This window comes from Bufo gargarizans, chromosome 3 (assembly GCF_014858855.1).
Source record: "Bufo gargarizans isolate SCDJY-AF-19 chromosome 3, ASM1485885v1, whole genome shotgun sequence".
NCBI lineage: Eukaryota > Metazoa > Chordata > Amphibia > Anura > Bufonidae > Bufo > Bufo gargarizans.
The window spans coordinates 549,282,035-549,299,731 of record NC_058082.1 but is presented as its reverse complement, the minus strand read 5'-3'; the positions used below and the strand labels follow the sequence as shown (position 1 = coordinate 549,299,731).

The 17,697-nt window shown below is 47.3% G+C and overlaps 1 protein-coding gene across 1 annotated transcript in view; it reads left to right on the top strand.

Annotated features, from left to right (window-relative positions):
* The window catches only part of GPA33 (glycoprotein A33), a 31,293-nt gene extending 13,596 nt beyond the window's left edge, over positions 1-17,697 (top strand). Inside the window, exons 3-7 of the mRNA XM_044287349.1 lie at positions 11,119-11,329; positions 11,981-12,145; positions 12,417-12,533; positions 13,706-13,832; positions 15,996-17,697. Coding sequence (XP_044143284.1) covers positions 11,119-11,329; positions 11,981-12,145; positions 12,417-12,533; positions 13,706-13,832; positions 15,996-16,185 — 810 coding nt within the window. The 3' untranslated portion in view covers positions 16,186-17,697. The remainder of the gene's footprint in view (positions 1-11,118; positions 11,330-11,980; positions 12,146-12,416; positions 12,534-13,705; positions 13,833-15,995) is intronic.

The following is a 17,697-nucleotide window of genomic DNA, read 5'->3' as shown; positions in this document are numbered from 1 at the left end:
GACCCTGTAAACTGTTACAGACCACACACAAGACCCCCTTTATACAGATATACTTGCCTCCCTCCTTTCCTGACGTGAGGACCGTCATGGGTGCATCCTTCATCGTCCAATCAATCAGCTGAGCAGTGATGACATCATATGGGTGCGGTGATGTCATGACAACACACATTGCAGTAATTGACAACTGGTTTTAAGTGTGTGGCCCCTTCAGGTCATCAGGGGTTAACGTGACCTACCCAAAAGTGGGATAAAAATGAAATTACTGACTTTACCAGCTATTCGTTTATCACTAGTATGTGCCGCGGGGGTGCGGTGGATGATACGCTGATATGTACCATCACACCTCAAATCCAGGCTAAGGCCTCATTCACACAGTCAGTGTTCGGTCAGTGTTTGGTCAGTGATTTTGAGCCAAAACCAGGAGCGGAACCTACACAGAGATAAGGTATAATGGAAACATCTGCGTTTAAAACCGCACCTGGTTTTGGCTCAAAATCACTGATGGAAATCACTGACCGAACACTGACTGTGTGAATGAGGCTACTTTCACATTACCGGTTTTTGCGGATCCGTCATGGATCTTAAAAAACGCTTCCGTTACCATAATACAACTGCATGCATCCGCCATGAACGGATCCGGTTGTATTATGTCTTCTATAGCCGTGACGGATCCGTCATGAACACCATTGACAGTCAATGGGGGACGAATCCGTTTTCTATTGTGTCAGAGAAAACGGATCCGTTCCTGTTGACTTACATTGTGACAGGACAGATCCGTCTAACTCCGCAACATCGCGGACAGAAACTCTGCTTGCAGCAGCATTCTGTCCACAATGGGAGCGCAACCAAACGGAACGGATTGCATTCTGGTGCTCTCCATTTCGTTCAGTTCAGTTTTGTCCCCATTGACAATGAATGGGGACAAAGCGGAAGCGTTTTCTTCCGCTATTGAGATTCTATGACTGCACTCAATAGCGGAATTGAAAACTCTAATGTGAAGGTAGCCTAAGACCTAAATCTAAAATTGCAATGTGTCATTGCAGTTTTTAGACAGCAGAGGGAGACAAAGTACTGTAATCTGTCACCTGTACAAGTGCTACTAATACAGGCAGCATTGGCTTACATTCACCAAAAAAGGTCGTTCTTAGAACCAATCAAAGTCTATGGCTGTTTTTATTTATTTATTTTTAACGGCCAGTAAAAAACAGGATATGTCCTATTTTTTTGGCCAGATGGGCCCGTTTCTAATGACCATGTAGACAGGAGTGCGGCTGTTAAAATCAGTTTGAAGTGCCTTGCAGGGGTTAAAAAAAAAAAAGCTCATTTATTACTGGGGGCACTACTAAAAGCATTTTGTACACAGGAGGGAACTGCTGGGGGGATTTCATACATAAGGTGGCACTACTTGGGGGTATTTTATACTGGGGGAAGAATATTGGGGGCATTTTACATACAGGGTGGCACTGTGGGGGCATTATATATACTGGGGCTCCTGGGGGAGGGGCATTATATATATATACTGGGGCTCCAGGGGGGGGGGGGGAGGGGGGCATTATACAGTGGGATGCGAAAGTTTGGGCAATCTTGTTAATTGTCAGGATTTTCCTGTATAAATCGTTGGTTGTTACGATAAAAAATGTCAGTTAAATCTATCATATAGGAGACGCACACAGTGATATTTGAGAAGTGAAATGAAGTTTATTGGATTTACAAAAAGTGGGCTATAATTGTTTAAACACTATTAGGCAGGTGCATAAATTTCGGCACCACAAAAAAGAAATGAAATCAATATTTAGTAGATCCTCCTTTTGCAGAAATTACAGCCGCTAAACGCTTCCTGTAGGCTCCAATGAGAGTCTGGATTCTGGTTGAAGGTATTTTGGACCATTCCTCTTTACAAAACATCTTTAGTTCATTCAGGTTTGATGGCTTCCGAGCATGGACAGCTCTCTTAAGTCACACCACAGATTTCCCATTATATTCAGGTCTGGGGACTGAGATGGCCATTCCATAACGTTGTACTTGTTCCTTAGTGGATTTTGAGCAGTGTTTAGGGTCGTTGTCTTGTTGAAAGATCCAGCCCCGGCGCAGCTTCAGCTTTGTCACTGATTCCTGGACATTAGTCTCCAGAATCTGCTGATACTGAGTGGAATCCATGCGTCCCTCAACTTTGACAAGATTCCCAGTCCCTGCACTGGCCACACAGCCCCACAGCATGATGGAACCACCACCATATTTTACTGTAGGTAGCAGGTGTTTTTCTTGGAATGCTGTGTTCTTTTTCCTCCATTCATAACGCCCCTTGTTATGGCCAAATAACTCAATTTTAGTTTCATCAGTCCACAGCCCCTTATTCCAAAATGAAGCTGGCTTGTCCAAATGTGCTCTAGCCCACCTCAAGCGGCACTTTTTGTGCTGTGGGCGGAGAAAAGGCTTCCTCTGCATCACTCTCGCATACAGCATCTCCTTGTGTAAAGTGCTCCGAATGGTTGAACGATGCACAGTGACTCCATCTGCAGCAAGATGATGTTGTAGGTCTTTGGTGCTGGTCTGTGGGTTGACTCTAACTGTTCTCACCATTCGTCGCTTCTGTCTATCCGAGATTTTTCTTGGTCTGCCACTTCGAGCCTTAACTTGACCTGAGCCTGTGGTCTTCCATTTCCTCATTATGTTCCTAACTGTGGAAACAGACGGCGGAAATCTCTGAGACAACTTTCTGTATCCTTCCCCTAAACCATGATGGTGAACAATCTTTGTCTTCAGGTCATTTGAGAGTTGTTTTGAGACCCCCATGTTGCTACTCTTCAGAGAAAAATAAAAGAGGAGGGAAACTTACAATTGAGACCCCTCAAATACTCTTTCTCATAATTGGATTCACCTGTGTATGTAGGTCAGGGGTCACTGAGCTTACCAAGCCAATTTGAGTTCCAATAATTTAGTTCTAAAGGTTTTGGAATCAATAAAATGACGACAACAACAACAACAGTGACCACATGTAGCACCGGCCTGATTGTGTATAAACAATTATAGCGCACTTTCTGTAAATCCAATAAACTTCATGTCACTTCTCAGATATCACTGTGTGTGTCTCCTATATGATATATTTAACTGACATTTTTTATCGTAACAACCAACGATTTATACAGGAAAATCCTGACGATGAACAAGGTTGCCCAAACTTTTGCATCCCACTGTATATACTGGGGCTCCTGGGGGGGGGGCATTATATATACTGGGGCTCCTGGGGGGGGGGGGCATTATATATACTGGGGCTACTATGGGGGGTACACTTTTACTGTATCTATCTGTAATCATGTTTACACATAATTTTATCAGAATGACTGTATTAATTGATTGATCCACCCCCTAATCATGTATATCTATTTATATGCTATGTGCACACTTATGTTTGATGCTTGAGAAAGGCTCTGTTTTGAACCGAAACGTCGTCTCACTGTGCCACTGTGGCTGAATACATTTTAGTATTTTTCTACTGGATGTGCTGTCCGTTTTCATCTACATACTTTGGGTAAGCAGTGATAACCCTGGACATGGCACCCGTTCTATCTCTTTTGTACTGGTGCTGCCACACTTTAATTTTTATATATATATATATATATATATATATATATATATATATATATATATATATATATATATATATATATATATATAATATATATATTAATTCCCCAGTCGTCTCCATGACAGCACAAACTGAGATTGCCTTCCTCTGATAGGACAGGAAAAAGCACACAGAGAGGTTAAAAACCCCACCCCCACCCCTCATCGCCAGTGTTTTTTCCTGTCCTGTCAAGGAAGGAATGCCAGAGAGGTGCTGGGAGCCCTTCTGGGTTCCCTAGTTTTTTCTTTAAATTTTTTTACCTTTTTCTTCTCACCCTGCTATGGTGGGGTGTCATCGGTTAGACCGGAGGTCGGTTCCGGGGTCCGGCTCTCCCTCCTCCAGTCGCGGTCTATGCCCGGGTCACCCTCATTCATGGTGATCCCGGCGAAGTTCCCTCTGCGGCGGCCCAGGCGGGCTTGAAGCAGTGAGGTAGGGCTGCTGGAGCGACGCTGTGACGCGCTTCCCTCCAGTCGCCAGGTCATGACGTCAGACGCCGGGAGGCGTGGCCAGCGTCGTGACATCACGGAGGCCGCGGCCGGCGCCAAATTCAAAAAGGGAAGCAGATTCGGCCGCTCTGAGGCCTCCACGGTCACCCTACCTGCTGACAGCGACGGGAGCTGAGAAGATGAGCGCCCCTACCACCACTGGCTCGGGTCCTGAGCCCCCTACTACTCTGGGCGGTGTGAGTAGCCTGCTGGCACCCTTTTCATGTTGCTTATTTTCCCTGCAGTGGTTGACCCTTTCCTCCCTTGGTGTTGCAGGGAGAAAAGGAGTCTTACTCCTCCGTTAAACCCAGACCCAGGAAGTGTGGCGTCTGTTCTAAGCGCCTTCCTTCCTTAGGGTCCAAGTTACTATGTAAAGACTGCACCTCCACCGTGGTGAAGGCAGAGTCCTCTAGTTTCATGGAGGAGATCAAGACTCTGGTCAGAACGGAGGTCCAATCAGCATTGGCCGCTAGGGACTCCCCTATACCCCAGCCCGGTCAGGGCCACAGACCTCCCTCTTCCAGAGGCCTTGACTACTCAGGGAGTGATCTGGACTCGGCCGGCTCTGTTTTGTCAGATGCGGGGACTTCGGCTAGATCTCAGGAATTGGAGGAAAGTAGTGAGTACAGGAGATTCCTTTTTAACCCAGAGGATATTGAAGAATTGATCCGAACCATCAGGGCTACTATTAAGATGGAGGTCCCTAAGAGATCCAAGTCAGTCCAGGAGGAGATTTTTGGGGGTTTAGGGGAGAGGCACAAATCGGTGTTCCCGGTCCTGGACAATGTCCAGAAGATGATACGGGCAGAATGGGAGAAGCCGGAGAAGGGTTCCTTTATCTCAAAAGGCGATACCCCTTCGACGAAGCGGACTGTGCCGACTGGGAGGCCATTCCCAGAGTGGATGCTCCCGTTGCTAAAGTAGGGAAACGAACGGTTCTTCCGTTTAAGGACGCAGCGTAGCTCAAGGACCCTCTAGATAGGAAAGCCGAGAGTCTGCTCAAGAGAACCTGGGAAGCTACAGCAGCTCTCCTAAAGCCGGGGGTAGCAGCGACATGTGTGGCTCGTACACTCGCAGTGTGGCTTGAACAACTAGAGCACCATATAGCGAATAAGGCCCCTCGGGAGGAGATCCTGGACAGTATTCCTCTTCTGAAGAAGGCAACTTTTTTCCTTGCCGATGCTGCTGCAGTATCGGTTAGGCTATCTGCCCGCACGGCGGTCTGTCCAATACTACCAGGCGGGTACTATGGCTTAAAGCCTGGTCGGGCGACCACGTATCAAAAAACAGGCTGATTATCTCTACCCTTTCACGGTCAGTACGTGTTCGGGTCCGACCTGGACAAGATCCTTGAGAACGCCACAGACAGTAAGAGCTTTCCAGAGGACAAATCCAAGTCCAGGAGACAGTTTTTTCGGAGGCCCCAGCAGGATCCCAGGGCCGATAGGAGGAGCCGCGAGGGTCGCGGATTTACGAGTGGCGGGAGAGGATAAGGTTTTTTCCTTAATCCCAACAGGGGAGATCCCTCTTCATCAAAACAATGACATCATCCCGGTCGGAGGAAGGCTCAGCTCCTTTCTAGGGGTTTGGGAACAAACCATCATGGATCCGTATATATTAGGCATCGTAGAACATGGCTACACTATAGAACTGGATTCCCTTCCTCCGCAGAGGTTCGTCCTGACCAAGCTCACCAGGGGCCTCGAGTCTCCCTTATTCGAGGGCGTAAGAAACTTATTACGCCTAGGGGCAGTAGAAAAGGTCCCTGCCAGAGATTTGGGGAGGGGTCACTATTCCTGGTCCGGAAATCGAATGGCAATTTTCGGACCATCATAAATTTAAAACCCCTACCACAAGTTCAGGATGGAGACAGTCAAGTCAGCGGTGAAGCTCATCAAAAGAGGGTCTATGATGGCTACAATAGACCTCTCCAACGCATACTTCCATATCCCAATACAGGCCCGTTCCAGAAGATATCTGAGGTTCGCGGTGGAGCAAGGCGGGACAGTTTGTGCCTCCCGTTCGGCATATCATCTGCACCCCGCATATTCACCAAGGTGATGGCGGAGGTCGTAGCCTCCCTAAGCAAGGAGGGGATAATAATCGTCCCTTACCTAGACGACCTGCTAATAGTGGCAGAAACCTCAGATCTCCTTCACAGACACATCCAAGTGGTTCTCTCGCGCCTCCAGAACTTGGGCTGGTTGATCAACTGGGAGAAGTCCGACCTGCTCCCAGATCACCGTAAGATTTTCCTGGGTATCCTCTTGGATTCGACTCTTCAAAGATCCTTTCTCCCCCCGCTAAAGATACAAAAGCTGAAGTCAAGGGTCCTCCACTTCACCAAGCAGTCCTGTTGCTCAATAAGGCAGGGCATAGAAACGCTGGGCCATCTCACCTCCTGCATTCCTGTGGTAGCCTGGGCCCAATTCCATATGAGACCCTTACAGAAGCTGGTCCTAAGTCAATTGAACAGGTCTCAATCATCCCTGGACCGAAGGTTGTCAGTGTCCCGGGAAGTTAAAGCTTCACTGGACTGGTGACTAAAGACCAAGAACCTGGAAACGGGAGTTCCTTGGAGGCAGGAGTATGTGTTTTCCCTCACAACGGACACCAGATCCTGGGGCTGGGGGGCCCTCACGGCTTTAGAGGCCTTTCAGGGGATCTGGTCTGAGGACCAGAGAAGGATGTCCTCCAACTACAGAGACCTCCATGCGGTATGGGAGGGCCTAGGTCCATCCAAATACAGGCCAAAAATCGCCACGTCCTGGTCCATTCGGACAATTCCACAGCTGTGGCATTTATCCAGCACCAAGGGGGAACAAGACACGGTCATCTCCAGAGGCTCTCAGACCGAATCTTCCTCTGGGCAGAAAAGAATCTACAATCCCTTGCGGCAGTACATCTAAAGGGATCCCTGAATCTCCAGGTGGATTACCTCAGTCGGCAAAGTCTGGATCCAGGCGAGTGGTCTTTGTCCCAGACTGCCTTCCAACGGATTCGGGATCGTTGGGGGGATCCCATCCTAGACCTGTTTGCATCAGCAAAGAATCGCAAGGTTCAGAATTTCTTCTCCCTCAATCGAAGAGACCCATGTGTGGCGATGGACGCTTTTACCCAGAGCTTGACGACGGGCCTAGTCTACGCCTTTCCCCCGATACCAGTAATCCCAAGAGTGCTCCAAAAGTTTCAGTCCGAAAGGTGCAGACTGATTCTGGTGGTCCCATTCTGGCCCAGGAGAAGCTGGTTCGGGCTCCTCAGGTGCCTCAGCCCGGAAGATCCCATCCGTTTCCTGCCGGAGGAGGGTCTTCTAACCCTCCAGGATGGGCTGGATTTGGGTCTTGCTCCAGTCCTAACACATTGCGAGTTCAGGTATCAGCCTTGGGGGCCCTCTATAATACCAGCCTTTATGAGGTCCCCTGGGTAGCAAGATTCCTGAAAGCAGCAGATCGACTAAATCCCCGAGTCAGGAATATGGTCGCTCCATGGAACCTCAACACCGTCCTTTTTAGGGCTGTCGGATGTTCCGTTTGAGCCTCTTCTCTCCTTATTTATTAAGTGGCTCACTCTGAAGACCATCTTCCTAGTGGCCATATCCTCCGCAAGGAGGGTTTGCGAGTTCCAGGCTCTGTCCATACAGGAACCCTTCCTCAAAGTGCTAGACGACAAGCTCGTTTTCAAATTAGACCCCTGTTTTCTCCCCAAAGTGGTCTCCTCCTTTCATAGGTCGCAAGATATTGTTATCCCGTCTTTCTTTCCTAACCCTAAAGACGAGAAGGAATCTAGATTCCATAATTTAGGCGTTCAGTTCTTCATTATTTACACGCCACAGAGGAGTGGCGTATCGCCAAAAATTTACTTATCCAGTTTGCAGGTCCAAATAGGGGTAAGAAGGCAGCTAAGAGCTCTATATCCCGTTGGATTAGATGCACCATCTCCGAGGCCTATAAAGCCTCCGGTAAGGAGGCTCCTCCATCCCTTAGAGCCCACTCGGTTAGATCGGTCTCCACTTCTTGGGCTGAAAGAGCCTCTGCTTCGCTAGAACAGATCTACAGGGCAGCTACCTGAAAGAGGGCCCACACCTTCACCAAGCATTATAGGATGGATGTGTTTGCTGACAAGGACTTGGCCTTTGGACGTAAATTCCTAGGTGCTGTCGTCGTCCCCCCTAAGTTACTTTGTTAGTTCTCAGTTTGTGCTGTCATGGAGACGACTGGGGAAATGAGTATTACACTCTCCGGTAATCCGGTTTCCTGGAAGTCTCCATGACAGCACAACTTTGTCCCGCCCTTGTTTTCTTTGTCAATGGACTATTTGGCTAGTTTTACGTTCTACCCCTTGTCCTAGTCCTGTTATAATACACTGGCGATGAGGGGTGGGGGTGGGGTTTTTAACCTCTGTGTGCTTTTTCCTGTCCTATCAGAGGAAGGTAATCTCAGTTTGTGCTGTCATGGAGACTTCCGGATTACCGGTGAGTGTAATACTCATATATACCTGGGCTACTATGGGGGGTAGTCTATATATACCGGGGCTACTATGGGGGGTAAAAAAAAATAAAAAAATTATATATATATATATATATATATATATATATATATATATATATATATATATATATATATATATTTTATTCAGTACAGACCAAAAGTTTGGACACACCTTCTCATTCAAAGAGTTTTCTTTATTTTCATGACTATGAAAATTGTAGATTCACACTGAAGGCATCAAAACTATGAATTAACACATGTGGAATTATATACATAACAAAAAAGTGTGAAACAACTGAAAATATGTCCTATTCTAGGTTCTTCAAAGTAGCCACCTTTTGCTTTGATTACTGCTTTGCACACTCTTGGCATTCTCTTGATGAGCTTCAAGAGGTAGTCACCTGAAATGGTTTTCACTTCACAGGTGTGTCCTGTCAGGTTTAATAAGTGGGATTTCTTGCCTTATAAATGGGGTTGGGACCATCAGTTGCGTTGTGGAGAAGTCAGGTGGATACACAGCTGATAGTCCTACTGAATAGACTGTTAGAATTTTGTATTATGGCAAGAAAAAAGCAGCTAAGTAAAGAAAAACGAGTGGCCATCATTACTTTAAGAAATGAAGGTCAGTCAGTCCGAAAAATTGGGAAAACTTTGAAAGTGTCCCCAAGTGCAGTCACAAAAACCATCAAGCGCTACAAAGAAACTGGCTCACATGCAGACCGCCCCAGGAAAGGAAGACCAAGAGTCACCTCTGCTGCGGAGGATAAGTTCATCCGAGTCACCAGCCTCAGAAATCGCAGGTTAACAGCAGCTCAGATTAAAGACCAGGTCAATGCCACACAGAGTTCTAGCAGCAGACACATCTCTAGAACAACTGTTAAGAGGAGACTGTGTGAATCAGGCCTTCATGGTAGAATATCTGCTAGGAAACCACTGCTAAGGACAGGCAACAAGCAGAAGAGACTTGTTTGGGCTAAAGAACACAAGGACATTAGACCAGTGGAAATCTGTGCTTTGGTCGGATGAGTCCAAATTTGAGATCTTTAGTTCCAACCACCGTGTCTTTGTGCGATGCAGAAAAGGTGAACGGATGGACTCTACATGCCTGGTTCCCACCGTGAAGCATGGAGGAGGAGGTGTGATGGTGCTTTTCTGGTGACACTGTTGGGGATTTATTCAAAATTGAAGGCATACTGAACCAGCATGGCTACCACAGCATCTTGCAGCGGCATGCTATTCCTTCCGGTTTGCGTTTAGTTGGACCATCATTTATTTTTCAACAGGACAATGACCCCAAACACACCTCCAGGCTGTGTATGAGCTATTTGACCATGAAGGAGAGTGATGGGGTGCTGCGCCAGATGACCTGGCCTCCACATGCACCGGACCTGAACCCAATCGAGATGGTTTGGGGTGAGCTGGACCGCAGAGTGAAGGCAAAAGGGCCAACAAGTGCTAAGCATCTCTGGGAACTCCTTCAAGACTGTTGGAAGACCATTTCAGGTGACTACATCTTGAAGCTCATCAAGAGAATGCCAAGAGTGTGCAAAGCAGTAATCAAAGCAAAAGGTGGCTACTTTGAAGAACCTAGAATATGACATATTTTCAGTTGTTTCACACTTTTTTGTTATGTATATAATTTCACATGTGTTAATTCATAGTTTTGATGCCTTCAGTGTGAATCTACAATTTTCGTAGTCATGAATATAAAGAAAACTCTTTGAATGAGAAGGTGTGTCCAAACTTTTGGTCTGTGTATGGATATATATATATATTACACACACACGCACACCCCGGGGCTACTATGGGGGGTAGTGTATATATACCGGGGCTACTATGGGGGGCAGTGTATATATACCGGGGCTACTATGGGGGGCAGTGTATATATACCGGGGCTACTATGGGGGGCAGTGTATATATACCGGGGCTACTATGGGGGGCAGTGTATATATACCGGGGCTACTATGGGGGGCAGTGTATATATACCGGGGCTACTATGGGGGGCAGTGTATATATACTGGGGCTACTATGGGGGGCAGTGTATATATACCGGGGCTACTATGGGGGGGGGGCAGTATATATGCAGAGAGAACTACCTTTTTTTTTTTTTTTTTTTTTTTTACTGTTGTGTGAATATAGCCTTTGTGATTTGGTGCAGATCATTCTCCAGCCCAGCAAGACACAAATCTCTCCCCGTCTTGAGTTTGTTACAATGTATCAGTGGCATGTATCAGTCCGGACTGCAGGCTATTGTGTAGATTAGATTCAATTGTAACAAACCCTTCGCTGTGAGGTGCAGTAGGTCGGGACAGGTTTTCAGACACTGAATATAAAGTGGATACAATTTTGTATATCAGATGGGGGCGCTGTTGCATTGCCTCCTAAGGGAGATTTGGTCGCCAACTCTGGTGACAAATGGTATTGCAATCGTCAATCACATAAATCTTGTCTGATAAAGTCTGCCGCCCGTTGTATTAATGACTAACCTATATATTATTTGACTTATCCCCGTTTCTTTCAGATCGTAACACTTGCATACTTAGGAACCACCAACTTTAGTGATGACGCTTATGTGAATAGGGTGAGATTTAGCGGCAACTTCAAAACCAGAGATGCGTCCATTGTTATAGAAAAGCTCAGGATAGAAGATAACGGTACATACCAGTGCGAAGTAATCAACCCCCCAGACCTCCAGGGAACTCGTGCGGCCACAATGGACCTTCTCGTTTTGGGTAGGTATAATGACGGTGGTGGCGACTGTCGGGATCCTGCTGCAGACGGGCTTTTATGGAGAGGGAGTCCTCCATTGAGAACCATCAGAACAAGAACGTTTCTCACTTGGGAGGACCCAGCATGTCTCTGCCTTAGGGCTCATGCACATGACCGTATGTATTTTGCAGTCTGCAAAACACGGATCCGCAAAAAACAAAACAAAAAAAAAACTGATGCCATCCATGCTACACCCATATTTTTTGCGGATCCATTGTAACAATGCCTGTCCTTGTCCACAAAACATGCGGCCAATTTTGGGTACTGTTGCTATTTTGAACCGCCAGTGCACTCCGTCTTTTTTGTAGTGTGCCCCCCTCCTCCCCCCATTCCAGTTTTTTTTTTTTTTTTCTGGGCCTATTGAAATAAATGGTTCTGCATACGGCCCGCCAAAAATATGTTCGTGTCCATGAGCCCTTACACAGACATGCAATTTTATGAGAACTGCAGAAAACAAGAGACTGCCCCTAGGGCGCCATATGAAAATAATTACTCAGATATTGGGGCTAAGTTCTTTTGGGTCACGTCCTGGGGTCTGAATTCTCTTTGGGGGGGATCACACGTCCTGGGGTCTGAATCCTCACAAATGTCATGTGTTTTTTTCCCCCTTCCAGTGGCTCCAACGAAACCAGTTTGTGGGATTGTTGGAACGGCAGAATATGGCCAGGTCATAAAACTGACTTGTAACTCCGAAGAGGGGTCTCCGATTCCTACATACTCCTGGAAAAGCTACACCCCACAAAATCTGGATCGGCAGCTACCACCGACAGCAGTCATAGGTATATACTCCGATAGCGCCAACATATTCTGCAGCGCTGCACACAATGGAGGGCGATTACTCAGGACACTCATTTTTCTTCCAGAAATGGCGTCGCTCCTGTCCATGGTTTGTGTCTGGAATTGCAGCATTTAAGTGACGAAGGCTGGCCTGCAATACCAGATGCAGCCAATGGACAAGAGTGGCGCTGTTTCTGGAGAAAAACCAGGACCCCAGTGCTTCCTGATAAGTGTGTGTCCCGCTAAATCCTGATTGTTTCTTTCCTGTTTTAGACAAAGGAGAACTGGCCTTGAAAAACATTTCCATGGAAACATCCGGATTCTTCATCTGCACCTCCACCAATAAAATAGGGAGCGAGTTCTGCAATATCACCCTGGCCGTGATGCCACGTAAGAAGAAATGAAATGTTACCATGTTTTTATTGAACACACCATGTAAACCTTCACAGTGCAGGTGGAAAAAGTATGTGAACCCCTAGACTAATGACATCTCCAAGAGCTGATTGGAGTGAGGTGTCAGCCAACTGGAGTCCAGTCAATGAGATGAGATCGGAGGTGTTGGTTACAGCTGCCCTATAAAAAACACACACCAGTTCTGGGTTTGCTTTTCACAAGAAGCATTGCCTGATGTGAATGATGCCTCGCACCAAAGAGCTCTCAGAAGACCTACGATTAAGAATTGTTGACTTGCTTGTGATTGTCTATTGTTGTGACTTAGATGAAGATCAGCTCACATTTTATGACCAATTTGTGCAGAAATCCATATCATTCCAAAGGGTTCACATACTTTTTTTTTTTTTTGCAACTGTATATCGATGTAGTGGTTTCAGGCTCCTGGGCCCTAACATCCGGCTGCGTCAGGTCACTATAAGGCACACGCGTGAATGCACATAAGATCCGCACATGTTTCCGTGACGATTTATGTGCGTTTCTGCAGCATATCCGCACCAAAATCTACCATTTCTAATATTCTGCAGATTTTGAAATCCGTGCAGCAGGTCAATCTGCAAAGTGTGAATGAGATTTGTGTGATCTCATACACTTTGCTGGTGCTGCAGTTTTTCTACACGGGAATCTGCGCGTAAAACAAAACGCACGTATCCCGCAACGTGTGCAGGGCGCCTTCACACCTTGCGGATTTTGTTGCACAATTTTCAGTGATTTGAAAATCTGTTCTTTCCACCTGACTGGGGCTTGCAGAAGACCTCGCACTTGGCTCCACATTCGAATGAACGGAACTGATTTTCAGTCGCAGAAAATTCCGCAACAGAATTTGCGGCGTGTGAAGGCGCCCTAACAGGGACGTATGAGACGGCGCCAGCTAGCGGGGTGGCACGGTTTGCAGCTGGGTGACAACCAGTATAGAGGCAATTACAGCTCACAGCGGGGTGGACACCCAGCTTTCCCAGACTCTGGAATGGTATTTCTACATGGGAATACCAGATGGCACGTCCACATCCCGATATGGGAGGCTGGATGACGGCCCATGTGATGGTTGTCGCCCAGCTTTTACATTTTCTTGTCTTATTCTTAGTCTTTTTGTCGTCCTTGTTCTTGATCAGCCTCCATGAACATTGCGCTGTATGCCGGAGTGATCGGGGGGAGCTTGGCTGGAATCATAGTCATCGGCATCATTGCCTACTGCTGCTGCTGCCGGGACCGCGAGGACAAAGAGGACTATGAGATGGCGTAAGTGAAGTCCGAATGCAGGTCACCAAGAAATCAAAGCGGTGTCCGGCGCCCGCCCCCTGACATACACACACCCATTCACACGTCCGCGAATGGGTGCGCATCTGTTCCGCAGACCCATTCATTCTCTACGGGGCCGGAAGAGATGCGGAGAGCACACTGCATTTCCGAGGCGCGACTTACAGGCCGCAGCTCTGCAAAAGAATACATGTCCTATTCTCGTCCGCAATTGCGGCTAAGAATAGGCAGTTCTATGGGGGTGCCGGCCGGGTGTATTGCGGATCCGCAATGCACCACGGATGTGTGAATGGACCCTAGGGTCATAGCAGGACATGGTCACGGCCACAAGACTCCATCCAGCCCGCCCCTTCTCCTAGTAGTCACAGCAAGACCTTCCATTTCCCCCACGTGTACTCACTTCTGTACACTCCTGCGCCCTCTGCTGGCAGGAAGCTACTTAGAAAAATCGCCATTTGGCACGCCCTTGTAAAGGTGATTGACATCCTCCGTGTTCCGCAAATCCCGCGCCGTCCATTTTAGTATTAGGCGCAGTGAGTAAAGGACGGCAGCAGGCAAGCGTCCTTCACTCACTGCGCCTAATACTAAAATGGACGGCGGGGGATGGAGGATGTCCATCACCTTTACAAGGGCGTGCCAAACGGTGAGAGGACGGAGCCTCGCAAAGGGACCTCTAAGTGTTAGCTCCGCTGCAGCTAATGTGGCAAACACTTACCCCCTGGGAGACCCTGCATCTTACGTTCCCCTCCTGACATGTAATAACTAGAGCATCTATTCTTAAGACTCTGTTCCTCTATTATTCCTACTAGAAGAATTACCAGCAGTTGAGTTGTTCAGCAACACCCCCCCCCCCCCCCCAAACTGGTAACACCCAGCTGGACTCTCTTTGCAGTCTGCTGGTAATTCTTTTTCAAACTTTTATTAGGAATAATAGAGGAACGGCACAACATAAGAGTCAGAAGAAAAGATGCTCCAGAACTGTTATTACATGTGGAATGTTAGATCCTTACATGCCAGTTTTAGTAACTACTATCTCCGGCCTAAGTGTCCCTCCATCCCGCGTCATGGAGCACCTATGCATTTCAGCTAGTCCACCCGCCGCTATCATGGCACCCAGTAATAAAGAGTGCCGCTGCAACGACCCTGTGGATGCGCCGCTGGCACTAGTTGGCCACACAGCCGCTCCCACATCTATCCCTCCAGCAGCACCCGGTTATATGCTTGGCACATGGTCTGTGACTGCTCCTGCAGGGATTGTCCGCATTCCTGTCCATGCAGTCTGCCTTGGGATGAAAGGAATGAATTAAAGGGGTTTTCCGAGACTTTAAGGCAGGCATGCTCAACCTCCAGCTGTTGCAAAACTACAACTCCCGTCATTCCCGGACAACCTACAGCTATCGGCCTACAGCAGGGCATGGTGGGAGTTGTAGTTTTACAACAGCTGGAGGGCCGCAGGTTGAGCATCCCTGCTTTAAGGGCTCACGCACACGACCGTATGCCCTCCGAGACATACGGGCCATATGTCCCGAAACGGCATACATCGTGCGTACGGGACCGTATGTCTCCTCTGCAGTAAACCCTAGCGGCCAGGATGAGGCCTAGTATAGGCACACCTATATGAGCAACTACTGTTCGCACCCCAGTACCGTCCAACATGGCCCCCGACTGGAGTATCATTACATAAGAAGAGCCTTTTTTGAGCAGGGGTGTCCAACCTGCGGCCCTCCAGCTGTTGCAAAACTACAACACCCAGTGTGGCCAGACCGCGTACAGCAGGGCATGGTGGGAGTTGTAGTTTTACAACAGCTGGAGGGCCGCAGGTTGGGCACCCCTGTTTTAGATAAATCTATACATAATTCTGGCAAGGGAAAAAAAGAAAATCTAAACAATGCTGTAGTGTCTTGTACTCTATTCACATCTAGAGCTGCCTTCACAATTTCATTGGCACTCCCCGCTGGTTCAGTACCTGTGTAGGTGGGAGATGGCACTGGGCAGTATTGTGATTTGCCAAGTGTCAGCCCGCTGCATTCTTTTTATGCAGCTCCGGATGTGATTGGAGTATATGACACAATTATAATGAATATGGCTCTGCCTTTTAAAATCTCACCTCTGCTTTTGCTGATTTACATTTGGTTGATCACTTAGGGACAGAGAGGAGGAGGAGGAAGAGGAGGAGACTGACCACCAGCCGCAGAAAAACAAGCAGCAGCAACAGCAACAGCAGTACTACCAGGAGGATGAGGATGATGAGGATATTGAGGACAATCCACCACGGAAACCACCCATGCCGCCAACCAATAAACCGCGCCTGGTCCTCAACACAGTAGATGCTTAAATGGACAATTTAAGACTTTTCAGGACTGCCAGTAGGAATATGTAATCTTTAGGGGCGCCTGGACACAGCGAGGGGCCGTTCCCAGTTTAATTCTCAGCAAAATTTTTATACTGGAAGGAAACAATCAGCGATGTTACAGGCATTCCCAGGACACCATCACTGTGCTACTGGGAATAATTAGGACTATTATTTCCAGTTGTTTTTTTATGTCCCATTGTACTTTGTGATATATGAATCATAACATTGATGGCCCCTGCAGGACGGATCAGGTACTACATGTTATGGGGTATTACAGTCTTTGGTTGGACATGTAATACATGATCGCAACCCTTTAAATTGCAGGAGGGCGTTCCTGAGATACCAATCTATTACACTGCAATGAAAAATCCGCAAGACACGCTCCCTTTTCAGATCTCCAATGGTAATAAGGTTAAGTAGGAGTCATAATATGGATGCTAAAATGAGGTCAAGCATGCATGTGTTTTCAGTGGGGCGTACACCCATCTCCTCCTGAGACCAAACATACCCAAGCCATTTTTCCTATATCAATGGGCAACCTCTTTAAAATCCCCATACAGTCATGGGGACAATGGTTGGCTTGAGTGGACGATCCCTTTAAGAGCATGCTCAGCTAATAGAGAGGAGAGGTGCTGCAAGTGAAAGCAATGGCTCCCTATGGTACGTCTGCAGGACCCCGACTTTACAATGCAGAGTCCCAATGATAACGGGGCTCCTTGTGGCCGGCTGGTTTCGGGAGACTCTCTACCAGCAGGTGGAATTATACGGCCTCAGAAGATCATTAAGCTCAGTAGCCCTTTAATTTGGTTACAGGCTAGCAGATTAACTGAGCACAGGATGCCCTGCATCAGCGATCCACTGATTAATGGGGTTGGCGTAACTGAACAAGTGTTAGATTTCCCTGCAGCGCCACCACAGGGGAAACAAAGCATTACACAGCTCTGATGGGGAGGTGGGTCCTCCAGGGAGCCTCTTCTGACAACCTGCGTTGCTATGAACGGTAAACTGCTCTGAGAAAGGGGCCAAAAATGAGTCGGGAAACTAGAGGCAACTAATTTGTTAGACAGAAAATATATAGGATACTTTTGTTTATCTGTAAAATTATATTATTAGAACAGTAATGTCCTCCTTTATCTTCATGTCTATTTTCTGATGCAGAGCTCCAAATCTCCCTCCTACATTCATTTAAAACTTTGTCTCGCTGCAGTCACCACTAGGGGGAGCTCACTGCATACTGTTTTGTGGCGTTTGATGTATACACAGTATGCAGTGAGCTCCCCCTAGTGGTGGCCAAAGGCAGACAGAATTCTATCATGTGACACGATCTGTTTGGAGCTTTGTATCAGAAGAGAATTCTGATTGCTATAAAACTAAGTCTACTTTCACACTAGCGTTTTGGCTTTCCGTCTGTGAGATCCGTTCAGGGCTCAGCGGTCCAAAACGGATCAGTTTTGCCCTAAAGCATTTTGAATGGAAAAGGATCCGCTCAGAATG